Source organism: Pteronotus mesoamericanus, unplaced genomic scaffold (assembly GCF_021234165.1).
Source record: "Pteronotus mesoamericanus isolate MK-2021 breed Mesoamerican mustached bat unplaced genomic scaffold, CSHL_Meso_final contig_24, whole genome shotgun sequence".
Classification (NCBI taxonomy): Eukaryota; Metazoa; Chordata; class Mammalia; order Chiroptera; family Mormoopidae; genus Pteronotus; species Pteronotus mesoamericanus.
The window spans coordinates 16,780,261-16,797,809 of NW_026555100.1; the positions used below are offsets into that span (position 1 = coordinate 16,780,261).

General features: G+C 37.9%; 1 protein-coding gene across 14 annotated transcripts in view; it reads left to right on the forward strand.

The window, feature by feature from the left end:
* Positions 1-16,655, forward strand: part of ANK3 (ankyrin 3) — a 318,471-nt gene extending 301,816 nt beyond the window's left edge. For 12 of the 14 annotated variants that reach the window (XM_054572742.1, XM_054572745.1, XM_054572743.1 and 9 more), the window contains 2 exons: positions 8,125-8,202; positions 16,024-16,655. In XM_054572742.1, coding sequence (XP_054428717.1) covers positions 8,125-8,193 — 69 coding nt within the window. In that variant the 3' untranslated portion in view covers positions 8,194-8,202; positions 16,024-16,655. Of the gene's footprint in view, positions 1-6,472; positions 6,557-6,677; positions 6,738-8,124; positions 8,203-16,023 lie in introns of all 14 variants that reach the window. The other 2 variants (XM_054572740.1, XM_054572751.1) reach the window with 1 other exon arrangement.
* Positions 16,656-17,549: the final 894 nt, after the last annotated feature.

Below are 17,549 nucleotides of genomic sequence, written 5' to 3' on the forward strand. Positions count from 1 at the left end.
ATCCTGTAGCCGGATCATTACGGGGCATTGCTGTATTATTAGCAAGTCCTTTCTTGTGGTTTAAAAAATTCAGCATGCTTGATAACTAAATGGCTCTCTACATGTTTGCTTGTACAAATAGCTTATAAACATAACAACAAAAAGGAAAAAGTCATGTTGCTTGGTAGTCAGTGTCTGTCTAGGCCTGTGTTTGACATGCGGCAATTGTAATTTTATCTGGGAATTCTTGTGAATCGCATCCTGCTTTCCCTGGAGAAATGTCATATGTCTAAAGAAAGATTCTGTCTTGGTGAGAGAATAGTCCATATCAAATGAAATGTTCAATTGTGGTAAGGTAAAGAAGAAAAAAATCATGCGTGAGAATTTTGGCATTGCAGCCCGGATATTTGTGACATGATGCAAATCAAGCAAAAACTTCTAAAATAGTTTTTTTTAAATTAAATTTATTGAGGCAACATTGGTTAATTGCACTGGATGGTGGGCACACAATGCAACATACAGATGATGTATCGTAGAATTGTATACTATATAATTTTATTAATTAATGTCACCCCAATAAATGAAATAGGTTTTTACCTTGACAAAAATGCAACCTGATAAGTACAAGAAGCAGCTTTTACTTAAGTGAAAAATATAATTTCACCTATTACAGCACAGTTGAACACTATGAAAAAATCTTGATTTCCCTCCCAAAGCCTCTTAGAGCACTGACCTTAGGCACGGTAAGGTCCATAGACTGTGTCTCACAGTCTGCTGCTTGTCTTTATTACTGTCTTTAAAGAGATCTTTCTTGACTTTAAAATAATTGACTGCAGAGAACTAGGAAGCCATCTTCAATGCACAGGCCTCTGAATGTGGTCCAAATAACTTGAGGCTCTTTGGTTGACTGCTCTAGAAAGAAAGGAAGGGAAATATATATTGAAACCCATTTATCAAACATCATCCATTTCTAAAATGTTAGGAGACACAACAGCAAGCAGAGAGGTTGGCTCAGGTATCTTAATACCTAAACTTCTTAGTCCTGCTGCTTGTACTTCTCATGTAGAAGAGATTAGAGAAGAGGAGAAAATCTGCTCTAGTGCAGTTTTTCAAAGGCTCTGGAAACATTAAGGAAGAAAATAAGTTCTTGTCTAAATCTTAAATTATCCCCCAATAAACCTTGAGCTCAACAGGGAGCTATCAAAAAAAGCATGAATCACTTATCTGAAAACTTCATATAGGCAAGACAGATTACTTATTGGTGTCCAGCATATTTGCAAGTATTCAACCTGCTATCCATAAAATCCTCATAATCACTTCCCACATGTTCCTAGAATTAGAGAAGTTAAAGCCATACTCTTTGTTTGCTCAGGCTTTGCTAGTCCCATAATGAATCTCTCCAAAAAATGGTATTTTAAAGTGAAATGGCTAGAAAAAACACACCAGACATATGGTAACTTGCTTCTTATATTTAACATATGACATACTCATGTTGCATCCAAATCCATCTTATGTCTTTATAATAGCTGCCCATTATAAAAGTTGGCTCTCCTTTATACAGGTGTAGGCAAAAGTAGGTTTACAGTCATAATACAAATAAATAATATAATAATGAATAAATAATAATACAAGAATAGCCCTGGCCAGGTGGCTTAGTTGGTTGGAGCATTATCCCCTACACCAAAGAGTTGTAGGTTTGATCCCCATTGGGGGTACCTACAGGAGGCAACCAATCGATGTTTCTGTCTCTCTCTCAAAAAAAAAATTAATAAACACATCCTCGGGTGAGGATTAAAAAAAAAAGAATAAACTCTGTTTCAAAGTCTCACAACAGTAAACCTACTTTTACCCACCCCTGTATAGGACAGAAAAAAAAGTTAACATAACCTTGCAAAGAAATGGAAGGGCAGAGGGTAAAGAAATAGTACTCTGAAAAAGATAAAAACAAAACATTAAAACCATCAACCTCTACCCCCAAGTCAGCGAGAGTTATTTCTTGTGTTCTTCTAGCATTCTAGACATGCACTATCAAGTTAGCTTTTGTTAGTTATTATGTAATTGATCTTAATATATAATTAATGATATATAATATATTAACACTTTCATTGAGAACTTAAGTTTAAAAGACCTAAATACACTCTAATAGTGTAGGCGTCATAAAGAGAGGGGTCAGTGTTCTTCCCAAATCTCCACTTCCTGAAGTCAGTGGAATTTTAGGGGAGGTTGGCAGAAGCATCAGAGAATGGGTTTTATAACAGGGTAAAGTATTGTATAAACAATAGAATCACTCAAATAAGCTTTGAGAAATGTCTTTTGTATGTGACAGAGAAATCAAAAGCTAAAAGAATAGCCATAATTATAATTCGAAGCTATAAGTATAACAAAAAAATCTTTATAAGTTACATACGTAAGACTCAATTCAGGTTAATATTCTCCTGTTCAGATTTTCTGGGCAGTTGAAAAGGGTCAGTCACACTTCTATTGCTTTTCTCCTTACTCCTATGTCAGTATTTTTCTAATATAAAAGAGCTTGAGACTACAGTAGTATATGTTAAATGTGACATGGGAACCATCTCTATTAAAAACATAAAATGAGAATGTCATGCCTTGAAGGGATCATCGATATTGTGCTGGATGACAAAACCAAGGATCAGAGATGAGACAATTTATACAGAATTGCAGCAGGGCAATAGCCGTTCTGGGACCAGAGCCTAATCCCTAGCCCTTTGGTGAAGTGTCTTCTACCTGCTTTGCCCACAGTATTATATTCTTTCTCTTCCAGAACAAATAAAAATAATAACTTTTCCTAGAATAAATTAGGCTATCTCCCCTGAAAACTACTTGATGGAGGTGGCATGTTAGACTTCATGGAGGCTATCCAACCCTGGACTACACCACCATATTTATACTGTTGGCCACTTAAAATCTCAAAGCTGAGAACTATCCCGGGTTCCACCCTCCCAGGCCTGCTTTGCCTGGGAGGTGCCAATGGTGCGCTCAGGATTCCATTACTGCAAGTCTAGGCAAGTCCGTCTTCTCGGCCATTCAATTTGAATAATAAGTGGGTTGAAAGTATAATTTTATAATTTTTCCCTTTAATTTCATATGTGCATTTATTTATTTTACATTTAATAATTTTAAGTTGCTAAGGAATGAGTCAAATCAACAAACTCCCATTTATTTGGGAGATCTTTTAAATTTTATGAGCATATTCATTTGTTTCATATTATCAAATTTTACATTTGATAATATCACAGTGGTTTCAAATGTTTGAAAGCCATTTAAATTAACCAGTACTATGAGCTTGTTTTACATTATTTGCTTAGCAAAGTCAGTGATTAGAAAGGCAAATTTTAAACCAACTCACAGCCAAACTATTAGGAAGTTTGGTAAGATTCAAATAACTGAATTTTCACTATATATTTCAGTTATATTTTTATGTCTACTTTTGACATTTTTTTACTGATTTTCAGAATAAGAGTTTATATGTATGTTTTCCCAAAACCAAGTAATTCAAAAGTAATATAAAATTTGATCTAACCATTCTGTTGCCCTGCAGTAACCACTGTTCCTGAGCTTCAGTTGTTTTTATACACATATGTCAACATGTACATGTACAATATCCTTAGCAATTGGGTATCTCAGAATATAAAAATAGATTATACTATATATATTGCATAGTGATTTGCTAAGTTATGTGTGTGCCATATATATGATAGCCACTTCATTTTTTTGAAAGTTAAAGTATTAATGTTTTGTACATCAAAGCAAATTGGTACACTTAGTATATTTAGTTATTCTTTTATTCGAAAAGTTAAGGAGGGAGGAATAAAAATTATAAAATGCAATGCTCACAGTTAGCCTTCTTTCCGGTGGCCACTAGGGATGATACTGCAATACCACATGTGCTGGAATTTTCCTTTGAAATAGGAAAGAAAAGAACACGTGTCGGGGCACGAGGGTTGGTATTGCCGAATTAATGCCATTGACAAGACAGGGGTGGGGAAGGCGGGGATTTTGTTTCCTTAAAAGTACAAAATGCTTTCAAGAGCTGTAGAACCTAATTAGAGGTGGTTTCCTCTCATTAAGGAAAGGCCCAAAGACGTCTCCTTGATAATGCTTAGTCTTTAATATATTTGACAAAATTTAAAATGGATGATTTTTTTATTGTACTTTGTGACCCCTTACTGTCGTTCCTATCTAATCAATTTCTATCTAATCCACTTTAGTGAGTTTTTACGTAATCAGATAACTTATTTTGGCCTCATTAAAGCACTAATTAACTATATTTAATGGCCATTTAAGATGAAGAGATATACCTATACTTTTAATTATACATAAACAGAATGAATTTTCAGTAGGAAACAACGAAAGTGCCTACATACCAGAATAGCTCTCAACAACATATATGGCTTGTTACTTATAAGTAGGACTTTGTTTTTTTCTAAGGCTATTAATATAAATCAAAATACTTACATTTATAAGCATATAGTGAATACATGCATCTGCTTCACACTTCTTTCAGGGACTGAACAAGCAATTTAAAAATTAATTGGCATATTTCACTGCAGAAGGATCCATTCATGATATATCCAATAGGATTCTATATTACTGCATTTTCCTTGGATCCTCTAATAGTCTTAAGGTCTGGACATTTCCAAAAAGACTTCATTTATTCATACTTAAACTATAGTGAAATCTTTCATGATCTTTGTTTGGTTTTTCTATTACCTTCCTGCCTTTACTTTTAAAATAAAATTTTTTTTCCAAATATATGAAACCAACCATATTAATATAAATAATATTCCCATAAAAACTTACTGCAGATTTTAGTGCATTTAGTCATAAGATCTCTACATTTTTCCAGTTTCCTTCCCTCTGTTCACTGTGCTAATTGAAACTAATCATAAGCAAGATTCAAGGGGAACTAAACATGAGCAACAAGAAATGTCTTTTTTTTCCCCTCCCACCTCTATACACCAGTGAGGTAAAGTGAGTCATATGTCCCACACACTGTCAACACTTGTTAGCCTACAATCCATAAGAATACAAAGTCACTGTATAACAACAAAGAAGAATGAAAACAGGATTTTGCTAGCAAAAGAAGATGGTGTTTTAGTCTTTTTACACTGTCATTTTAAACAAGAACTGCCTTGCTACCTGTTGTGAAATAAGGCGATCATAGATTTTTCTCACCATTCATTGGCAGTGACAGAATTTTCAGAGCTCCCTTTCCCTTGACAGTAACACTGAAAGAGCTAGAACCCCGGCTATCCCGGAAGTTCAGCAGTCTTCTTCATGAGCTGCCACTTTTCCTAAAAGAAAAAAAAAAAAAAAAACCCACTGGTGTACAATAGTTTCTGTACTCGGTAGTGTAGCATTATCCAGCTCACCTTTTCAACAGAAGGTCTGACTAATAGGTAAATATGTCTCTAGATTAGGTCTGCGCTTAAGATGTTTGTCCTTGTTTTCCAAAACTGTCGGTGGCACTAACCTAAAGTTGAGTATCAGTGCCGAAGGTAATGTATTACAAAATACAGCTCTATTTTTGCTGGGTGGTTCTTATTATTATACAGTCGTAGTGCTTGTAGAGAGATATTAAAGAGCCATCTAAATCTACCAAGCTTCCTCTGTGCAGGAAAATAAAAGCCCGCCTTGGAGACTGAAAATTTTAAAAATCACTAAAGGAAGGTCTTTTGACAGTTTTTCCTTTTCTGAACCAGATAACAGTTATTAACTGAGGGATACCATCTTAAATTCCTTTCATATTCTCTTCCCTTTTTTTTCTTTTCTTTTTTTTTTTTCCTTTTTTTTCTTGGTTGGGGGAGTGGGGTCTGTGGCAATAGAGATGGACATCATCAATCATCATAGAGAACCGCTTCAGTGGAAAACAGTGCTCTGAAACTGAGTACTTCACCAGACAGCTATTTGAATTTTCTTTAAGACCTATAAAAGGCTCAGTCTTAAGAAAAGCAAGATTCTTCTTGAACTTTCTCACAGTGCTTCAAAAAATATATGTATCACCCTTAGTAAGTGAAATTTTAAGTTAAACTAACAAAGGGTGATAAATACAATTCCCCAACTAGGGTACTATCTTAATTCAAATTAGACATAATGCAATCCATAAAAATGGATTATACTGAAAGTAAGATGATCTTATTAGAATCCTAATAATTCATTATAATTTTTTTTCAACCAATGAAACCTTTTTCTTTGTAATGTATAACTGTAAATGGAACAGTTACTGTATTCTTTAAGTCTTCTTGGAGTTTGTTGCTAACCAACATCCTTGGACATACCTGAGGTTTGGTGCTTTGAATGTGGTTGACTGCTAAATAACCATCAGTGGAATCAGCATTTTCCCCTGGCATTGGCCTAGCGAGGGGAATTTATACCTTCTTTTTCTAACACTTGACAGAGCATGTGTGTGGTGTACGGAGTGCTGTGGAGGTCTCTCCTTGTGTGTTGCTAATCTCTGTGCCACATCCTTTAGGGAGAGGAAGCAAAAAACATTCCTGGTGAATCTGTCACAGAAGAACAATTCACTGATGAAGAAGGCACCCTCATCACCAGAAAAGTAATCACCTTTAGGATTTCATGCTTCTCTTGGAATTTAGATATTCTGTTTGTTTGCTGTAGTGTGACCTCTTGAAACAGAAAACAGGAAAATCTCTTCTTTTCACTATTGCTTCCTACAGATCACTCGGAAAGTAATAAGACGAATTGCTGTCCCACAAGAGAGAAAACATAATGACGTGGTAATGGAGAGGGACTGCCAAAGAGGAAGCAGAGGATGAAAGCTTTGTGGACTCTAGAATACGCTGCTAAGAGGCTGGCCTCTGCGGTGTGGCAGCTTGAAGCATTGGCTGCTTTTGATATCTTGTGCATTTGATTAGGGGCAAAGAAAAAGACTTTTCTTCCTAACATTCTTTAACATTATATGCTCTTACTGTCTTCAGAGATTTCACAGATACATTCATTTATGGAGGTTAGAACAGGCGGGCGCAAGCTTCCCTAAGAAAACAAAAACCCTCTACCACCACCAGACCCCTTGGCAGTGCCCATCTGGGCTCTGCCAGGGGGCGCTGGGAGAGCTTTCGTTCCCAGCAAATGCACAGGCTTTAAACGTTAGAGTGGCAAAAAGCTCAGGTCACAATCCATGTGTCAAATCTATATTTTCCTTCTGCAGTACATTCGACAGGGAATTCTAATTTCTCCATCCTAACCACAGGGCGATCCCCCCCCTGACTCTCTAACAGCCCAGCCCCGTCTCTAGTGCGCCAGTTAAAGAACTAAACTCAGGACTGAGCAAATGGAGCTCCATCTCCCAGAGAAAACATCTCTACTTATTTTCTCTTTCCTTTATTCAAATATTTACCATTTTCATTTTAAAAATAGAAACTGCAGTGGCGTGTCTTCATATACAAAACAAGTGAACTAAAAATTTCTCAGAAGGACTAAATGAGAAAATTGGAAAGGCTACTGTGTTTTCCATTATAAATGGGATAAAAGCTGAGTATTTGTACAAAAACTTTGCTCTCAGAGAAGTACGTGCCTGGTGCTTGGTGAAGAGAGGTCTTGTTTTATGGAAAATGGATGCCTGCTTGGTCTGGAATAGGAAGAAGGGTTGCTAATTCCACAAATTTTTTTTTTAAAAAAGAAGTTCCTTAGATCAACAGCATTTCCATGGCGTTGGTTGTGATCATTGCTTCCCTGAGAACTTTCAGTCTCATTATAACAGACTACTTAAAATTCTGCTGGCTTAAAAAGTCATAATTTATAATTAACTAATACTGTTTATATCTGGGGTTTGTTTTGAATGCCCGGTGAGCTTTAGCAATGATTTCTTCTAGCTTACTACTGGAAATGGACATGCTGCTCAGTTTTTCAATTCCTCACTAACCTACTCAATTATTGTAAAGAACAGGTATGTCGTATTTATTCTGGTGGTGCTCTCTAGCTTGCTTTGATGATTGTAAGCCGTGTGGTTAAAGCAAATAGATTGTATTTTTGGACATGAAGTGACAAAGTGCTTTAAACTGTGTTTCACTTATCCTAATCTAGCCTGAAGGAACCAGGATGGGAACTGCTTTATAACTAAAACTCCTTTGCCATGAAATCTGAATGTGTGCATTCCTTTTAAAGCAGGGAGAAGGTTATAAGGTGAAGACAAAGAAAGAAATCCGGCACGTGGAAAAGAAGAGCCACTCATAACAGTAAACGGTCAGTCAAGGCGATAGGCGTGCTCATCTCAACAAGAGTAGACTTAACTCATTTATGAAGCTAAATAAGTGATTTCAATAAATTTTGTAATTTAGATCTTCCCCCTTCCCTTTATTGCTCTGTGTCCCAGCTTTGAATATCCAATATGAAGTTGTTGGAGTTACTTTTATGCTTCTGTGTATATATACAAACCAAAACTTGACTCCAGTTCACAGCCATGAACTTTCTCACAAATTTAAATTTTTATTTTAGACAGGAATTTAAATATAAATAATGTTTTCAGAAGCGAATGTAAATAGTGATTTTTGAGTCTCCTCTAAGAGCAAAGGCTCAGTATGAAATGCAGTAGCATTATGCAATCTAACAGGAAGATGATTTGGCAAGGATTAATTCTTACAAATATACTCAGAATTATATTGATCCAGCCTTTCACCATTTTAGCAGATCAGCATCTGAGAATGTAATCTTGGTTGAAATATAGTGGTTGCCAAGTTTAAATTAAGTGAATGAAATCCCTATACACTGTTTGATATATTTTATATAAACCAAAGCAAATAGGAAGTTAATGGTACTATTTTTTTTTAAGTTAAAATGTTTTAAGTTGTCTGAACTTTTCTTCGTAGAGAAGAGTATTTTCCTTTAACATTGTTTTTTAAATTTAACTTTGTCCTATTTATTTCTATATAGCTACCATTAGAAAGGCAATTTAAGGTGAAAAGGCAGATAGAGCTTTGAAAAATTCCCCATAAGTCTATAAGGTAAATCCAGATGATTTCCTTAGGGCTATTCACCAACAGTTCTTTTAACCCCACTGGTCAAAGAGAACAAACAGATTCAGTTTCCACGTCCATACATCTGCTCCCCAGTTCCCAGAATCCTGGCATTTGAAGTGCTAAGGTAAGGAACCGAGAAATTATCTAGCCTATGTTTTATGAAAGGTAACTGTAACTAAGGCCCAAGTAAATTTGTAATCCCTCCTCCCCAAAAAACCTTACCACTGTTTATTTATTCACTTCTTCTATGGAGGCACTGAGAAAACATTGCTAGACAATACTATAGTAACCAATCATAACTAACTAATCACATCAGTAGTTAATGGCATTGAGAAAACTAAGAACTGTAGAGTGCACTGGAAATAATATTTACTATACATACTCTTCCAAGTGTTTCACTTGTGCTCCTCATTTAATTCTCACAACCAGCTGTCTTGGATAGGTGCCCTTATCGTCCCCATTTAACAGGTGAGGAAACAGGCCCAAAATTGCCCAATGTCACATAAATTAAAAATGGCAAAAATAGAATACACAAACCATACAAGTCTGCCTCCAGAACCAGAGGGTTCTGTTTGAGGGTGTTTTTTTTAAAGACTATGTATTTATTTTTAGAGGGAGGAAAAGAGGGAGAAAGAAGAGGGAGAGAAACATCGATGTGCACTAGATATATCAACAGGTTACCTCTCAGATGCCCCCAGCTGGGGACCCAGCCCGCAACCCGGGAATGTGCCCTCACTGGTAATCGAACCAGGGATGTTTCAGTTCACAGGCCAGCACTCATTCCATTGAGCCATACCAGTCAGGGCAATGTTTGAGTTTTAAAGAATGAATAGGACTAAGCTAGGAGAGGGATGGGAAATTTGATAGCATTTGGGGTCACCTTCTAGGCACAAGCAATAGCATTCGCAAAGGCAAGGAGGAGGAAGAGACCGGAAAGGAGAAACTGTAAGAACAGGTCAGTGTAGCTACAGGAGAGTTTTGCCATTGTGTTTGGAGAGGTAGGAAAGAACCCAGTACTTAGGCCTTGTGGGCCTCTTTGTGAAGATTCTGGTCTTTACAAAGACCAAAATGATGGGAGACCATTGAAGATTTTAGGCAAGGGTAGGATGTGGTTCAGGTTATGCTCTGCATCACTCCCTCTAGCTGCTGAGCAGAGAAGGCTTTGAAAGTGGCAATAATGGGGGAGAAGAAAACCTGTTAAGAGGCTGCTGTAGATCCCGGCTGGGGCAGTGCGGATGGTGAAAGGTGGGCTGGGTCAGGAGATAACGACACGATGGATGACAAGGGTCAGAGCTGAGAAAATTGAGGATGACGTCAGTGTAGCAACATGTAGAATAAACCCACCTATTCATGTCTTACAGCTAAACTTGATGGAAGACATTATGTAGCAGATCAACAAAACACAGCATGAGTTTGCTGTCTTGAATTGCTCTATTTAGGCAACCTAAGTGATAAAAGAAATGAAAGTAGAAAAGAGTTTAGTCCACTATAGTATGCCCCTTGAAGTTTAACATTTCATTTAGTCATGGACTCAGACACCGGATGGGAAAGAACCAGAAGAGTTACCCACACTAGCTGAGCCATTTTTCTAGAGTAACATATACCTAATATCCATGAATAATGACACCAAAAACTATATGACAGTGCTATGCCACTCAAAAGGAGAGAGAAGCTCAGGAGGGAGAATTCATGTGAACGTGAAAATAACCTCAGTGTAAAGTAGACTCAGTGCGTTAGATGGAAAGAATGGTGATTTGACTGCAGGCCTCGTTTTACTCTCCAGGGTGGTATTTACCTTCCATAGTGAACCTAGGAAATGAGGCCAAGAATACTGCCCGGAATTCCAGGGCACTGAATGTGTGCTCTGGAAAAATCAGTTTGCAAATATATTGAGAATTTTTATAGCCCTGCTGGCTGCTCTTTAAAAAAAAAATAAATAACAGAACTAAGCAAGTGGGATGCTGCCAAATTCCACTGAGTCTCAGGTGGTGACCTCGAATTTTTATTTCCCATCTCGAGCTGGCAGAATTTTGAGTTACCTGAACCCTGCACCTGCTTTTCTTTAATATTGAGTCACAGCCATTCTATTTTTAATGTAAGGAAAAGCCAATGGCTGAAAATGATTGTCCAGGTTTGTATGTAGTATATCGTGATTTATAGTTTACAAAGTGCTTTTCCATTTTCTTCTTGTGTCGCCCTTCAAACAAGCCCTGAGGTAGATCAGGCCAATTTTGTTTACTAAGGCTCAGAGAGGTCAGGTGACATTTTTGCTGTTACACGAGTCATAATTGATAGATCCAGGACTTGAACTCAAGATTATTAATACTCTGCCCATTGCCCTTTCTGTTATACCAAGCTGTCTCTCTGAAATTATTTGTGAGTAATACTTGTATTCTATCAAATGACTATTGTATGACAGGTACTGGGTAATATATATGTATATATGTATATATATATAATGTAGGTGTATAATATATATATAACATCATATAATGCCTAAAATAATACTATAAGGTAAGTACTATTATCCTTTTTTATAAATGAAGAAACAAGTTTTGAAAAGTTAAATGACTTACCAAGGTCATATAGCTGATGATTAAGAGCCAAGACATTTAAACTTATCCTGTACCTAGCTTATAACTATTACTTATTACTATTAATAGTTAATAATTAATAAGAGTTAAATATTAGTAGTCAATGACTATTAAAGAACTAAAAACAAACTGTGAATCAAAGTTTGTATTGGGTTGGCCAAAGAGTTCATTTAGTTTTTTCCATACGATGGCTGTTGTCTTTAACTTCATTCGAAACAATTTTGTTAGATTGTGTTGTGACAGCTGTCATATCAGCATGCATTTAAAAAAAACTTATCAAAATTGGTGAATTTTTATGAGCTCTTTTAATACTGAAGATGGAAGAATATAACACATTTTTGGTATAGTAATGCTTTATTATTTCAAGAAAGGTAAAAACACAACTGAAATGCAAAAAATAATTTGTGCAGTATATGGAGAAGGTGCTGTGAGAGGTGGAACATGTCAGAAGTGGTTTGTGAAATTTCTTGGCACTATTGACATTTTGGCCAAATAATTCTTTGCTGTGGGGCTGTCTTATACACTGGAAGATGTTTAGCAGCACCCCTGGCCTCTATCCCCTAGAAGCCAATAGTAGGAGACAGCCAGCACACTCAAAATACCCAAATCAATAAAGTCATTGGTGAAAATGAAAAATGTGTCTTTTATTTGATGAAAAAAACTAAATGGACTTTTTGGCCAACCCAACACAAGGCAACCTGTAGTAAACTTCTTCACCCTCTACATAAGTAAAAACATTCCGTTTATCTTTTTTAAAATGCTCATTTTTAAAGTAGCTATAATCTGTAAAACATTTACTTTAGATATACCTTTAGAGGGCTGATCAGCGAGGCTGTGGCAAGGGCGGGTCCACAAATGCAAGCTGCAGAAGACTGCAGGGCAGCTGTATTCCAGACCTCTGGGGCGAACGCCCAGGATCTTGGTGTCACGCAGAAGCCAAGGGTGGCAGCCGTGCCCCTGCTTGCCAGGGCAACACTGTAGCTGAGTCAGAAGAGTTGACTCATTTCATTCATTCCTTCAAAAAATGTGTGACCTTTCACTTGGCTTAGAATGAAAAGGCTAGATATGCAATCATGAATAAAACCTCCGTGCTGCCTACCCTTTTAGAACTCGCAGCCCGCCAGGAGGAAAGAAACGGGACAGATTGGTCAAGGGCTAAAAGTACAAAACCCAGGATCCGATGAAAAGCAAAGGAGAAGAGAAGGAAAGAGAGGTGGTTAGGAAGAGAAAGGATGGATTAGAGTAAGGAATGCTCTGTGTTCTCAGTGGGCTTTAGGGAAGGCGTGTCAGGAAAGGCCTTCCTTAAGCCATAGCAGAGCAGTCTTTAAAGATGAGGAAGCAGTGACCTGCAAAGGTGGATCTCATTAGGCAGAACAGCTTACACTTTCAAGGAAATGGCATTTTAAACCAAACTGAAGGGTAGAGGGAGTTAGATATAGATGAAGATTAGGGAAGGGAAGTATAAGTGGACACAAATTTGTGAGCAAAGAAAAAGAAGTTGGAAACCAATGTGCTGATGACAGGTCGTCTAGATCCTGTAGATCCTGCTGGTGTGTGTGGTCTGTGGACCATCAGAATCAGCATTGCCTGGGTGTCTCGTTAGAAATGCAGAATCTCTGGGTTTACCCCAGCCTACTAGGCCATATATATGCACCTTCAACTTTGAGAAGCACTCCTCCAGAATACTGGTTCTCAAACTTGATTGAACGTTGAAATCATCTAGCTTTTCAAAGACTTTTTTGATGCTGAGGTTCACCTCAAGAAATCCTAAATCAACTGGTATGGGAGACAGCCAGGACACTCAGAATTTTTAAGTCTCCCCAGATAATGCTAGTGTGTACCCAAGCATGAGAGCCCCCGGAGACTGGGAAGCAGAGCTTTCCAGGGGAGAGCAGTGGGCATGAAGCCTGGGAAGGCTCATGGAGCTGAAATGCAGAGCCTTTTTCAAGCGAGGCATGAGGGGCTAATAACCATCAGCATGTGGACCTGTGAGGAAATGGTTATAACTCAAGCGTACTGCTCACTTGAAAATGCGACATGGAAAGGACCACATTCATCCGTGAAATGTAAACTATCATGAAAATCTGTTGAATAGCTGTTTTTCTATATTTTAAAGTGTTTCTTAAAATTGAAAAAAAAAATTACAGTGAAATGACTGAAAGGAATGATTACCTTTCTGATCTGGTTTCTACTACCTTTGTGTTTGAAAGGCCTGCAAAACCCAAAGACAGATTCCTAAATGCAAACATTTCTCTGGAATCTGTTACCCACACCCAGTGAGGGAAGATGGCTCACTCTTTTTCTGAAATGTCATCTTGGTGGGTCCTGCCCTCTCATACCTTTCCATCAGATGTCGCTCTTCTCACAGTGTATACAGAGTGTTAATATTTTATAACAGGCACACGGGCCCTCAGCCAGGGCCTTAATGCTTTTTCCCACATCTTGGTATAAACTCTTATCCAAAGAATGACCTTCCTGTGCCCTATATGCTTGGGGCCGACACACTCTGATTGCGTGACTGAGAACAAGAGAGACTTAGATTTATGAGGGGAACTGACTCCCAACTTTTTTTTTAAACCATCACCCAAATCATACCTAAATATAAATGGGGGTAATGAACAGCATTTTTTTAAGATTATAGAAACATACCCACTATTTCTAGAAAGATAACAGTTGTTTGCATTTGGGTGGCAAGAGAAAAACCTTGCTTATTGCAAGATTAACCTTGGAAGTTAGATTGGTTATTGGAAGAGACAAAGCAAAACAAAATAAGTTCAACTGGAGTTTGCCCATCTACATAATTTACTAAAAATTATTAAACTATACATTTACAATAGATGAATTGCATGGTATGTATATTATATATCAATTAAGCAGTAAAAAGCAGGAGTCTGAGGGATGGAGTTCGATTAGAGTAAATTGCTGAGAATTTTCCCTCAGAAAACAGCCCGAGAGCACTAGGTAACATTATAGGACCATCTAAGAAGCCTGGTGCCTGGAAGATTAGGAATAATGTAAAAAGATAGGTGAGAAAATCCTGATCTTCTTGCTCTGATTTGCACACCTTCTGGGCCATGGCCTGCCCAAATGAGTCACTTTCCTTCTCTGGAGCCACTGCAGAGTCTTGGGAGGGGGCAGGTGTTGAAATCGCCCCAGGAGGAATTGATACTTTGATGTTCTTGGCTCCAAGCATTAGTGACCTGGGGCATGCAGGTCAGTAGCACTTTTAATACAGAAATGGAAGCCAGAACCACAGTAGAGCACACTGAGGAAGTGCTGAATTAACATGTTTACATAAGCCAAGGTATCCTGGGTGATCCATCTAAAGGGAAGGAAACTTGTCCAGGATAAGTAAACAACATCAAGGTCACTGGGAGCACTTTTGGGCCTAAACAGAAACAATCTATAGGTTCTCCCAGACGTGCAAAGCAGTCTGTTGCTTACGTGTCTGTGAACAGGGTTGTTCCTAAAGTTGTGCTTGCCTTTCTCAGGCTTTCTGTAGGGGCTGTGTCTTGTTCTCAGGCTGGCATTCAAGTTTGTCAGCTTTCACACTAAACGAGGAGGAAGGACTGTACTTAGGAATAGTATTGCTTTATGGGGAAGTTCATATCAGGAACAACACATACTGCACAGAAGTATGAAAACCTCTGCCAAAGAATGCTGATTTTTTTTTTTGACATATTAAGACTGGCTATACAACAGATACTTTATGCAAGTATTATCCAGTAAGACAAGACGTTTTTAGTGGAGCCTCAACTTAAAAGGGAAAAACTCAAAATTAATTTAACCCATCATGAGTGACGTGGGGCAGGAAAAGGGAAAAAAGTATTTCTTCCAATGTTTGAAGATAGTCTTTTATTTTGCATATGGAAAAGCAATTTCACAATAAGGAAGTCATGACACCGCCCTCCCTTTTCGGGGGATGAGAGACTTTTAAAACATACAGTCATGACTGAGCCGCTCTGTCCTGACTCCATACCTTGTGCCCATGAAAACCTCGTGCCCCTGTTGTTTTGCTGTTGGTGGAGATCTCAGGGAGCTCCTCTGTCAGCCTCCTGATGTTACAGGTAAGACAGAGGCCCCAGAGCTTCCCCGCGTACCTGAGTGAGTGAGCGAGTGACCTGAGCCTCAGAGACAGACCTAGGAAATGGTCTTTCTTCCTCAATCGCTAAAACCACCAATAGAGTAAACAAGTTACATGGAGGTCAAAAGATCACGATGAGAAGGTAGTTACCTCTGAAGAACTTTCTGGCACACCTCAGGGCCTTGTCCTCTGAGGCAGCTAGCCAGAGCCTGTGTCAAAGTACCATGGTAAACCCCACCTTAGGAGGTAGAGGGCTCCATTCTCTGAGGCTTTTCTGCTGAATGGCAAGAAAGGCTTAGGCAATTTCTCTTTTTAAAGAAAAGAAAGAAGGCAAGCTAAACTCACTACCTACTTCTCTGTCTTTCCACAGGACCATGTGTTTTTACTGCCAGTATTGAGAAATTCGTGGAAGACGCATCAACAGGGAGTAAAAATTCACGGAGAAGGGTGTGTGTATCTGCTGCTTCCACACATTAATGGCATGATTTTTTTTTCCACAAAAAGAAAAAAGAAAAGACAAAGAAAACCACCCACATTTTAATTTAGCATGAGCCAATTTACAGAGCATGGAAATCCACTTTCATTCCCAGGATTGGCACGTGTGCAATTAGCAATGCAGTGTATATACAAGAAGCCATGCTGTTAACAGTTTATCTCAAGTAATTTGGTGTCATTTACAAAAGGAAGAAATTCCTGCCTCCAGAAGAGACAGAAGGAGATGGACTGATGAAATCACAGAGAAACACTAAAATTACTAAATCCACAACAGCTCGCCTTATTTTTCTTGGACCCAAACTGTCAGGGTATAAACACTATTTGTTTCTTTTTTAAAACATCTATAGTTTTGCTGTAAATAATAACACTGTATAAATTCTAACAGAAAAATAGAATTGTTGATAAGGCACTGCCTCTTAGGACACAAAACAGAATATTGCAAATGCATTTAACGTAATAGAGGTCTCGAGTGACTTCACCCTAGAAGAGGACGGAGGTGTTCTGGGTGGGGGGGAGGGGACCTTCACTGATTCTTGTATATTAGCAATTATAATGTTTGTATATGCAAAACTGCTAGCTTGATTTTAAAAAAAGCAAATCTTTAAAATCTGCTGCAAATTTAAATAATTCCCAAAGTGAGGAATTCTGTAGTTCTGTGAAAAAAAAATTTTCTTCAGAATACTAATATTTTGATGCATGTGTATCACCTTATTTTGATTAAACCTTTTCCAATTTTGCAAACACTACAGTATACTGCAACACAGAAGATTTTATCTGTAAACACAAAGCCCTTCATCTAATATTTGTTGCTATTGCCAATTTTCCAATGAAATGATCTAAAATGGAAAAAAAAAAAACCCTATACAGTAGTTGCTTTCGGGGGAGGGGGGCTCTCTGTTAGTGCTTACAAGGGGGTAATGCTTGCCGCTTTAGAGGTGGATGGTGCTCATAAGAGGCCCCAGTCAGGGGTGTTTAAAATGGACTGAACAGAAATCCTTAGCTAGTAGAATGGCAGCACGCTGTAAAATTATTACTGTATTGTGTACTGGCTATAAGATGTAGACACCTTTCAGTAAGCCAATCATTTGTAACCATTCTAGCAGTGTCATATTAGGTTAATAAGGCTGCTGTGTTTTAAGGGGCATTTTTATTTGGGTTTTGGTGAAATTCTTTAATTTGTTGATTATATTCATATAAAATCAGCATTCATTGACACATCGCTCTAATGACATATGTATGAAAAACCATACACTGGATGACCTAGTCAATTATTTAAGCATAAAATAAATTGTGTTAAACTCTTCACCTCTCTGTGCTCCACAGTGTCCTTGTGTTCTCTGGAGGAAGACAGTGGCCTAACTGCTCGTCACTTTGGCCGCCCTGACCCCCCTCTCCAGTCCT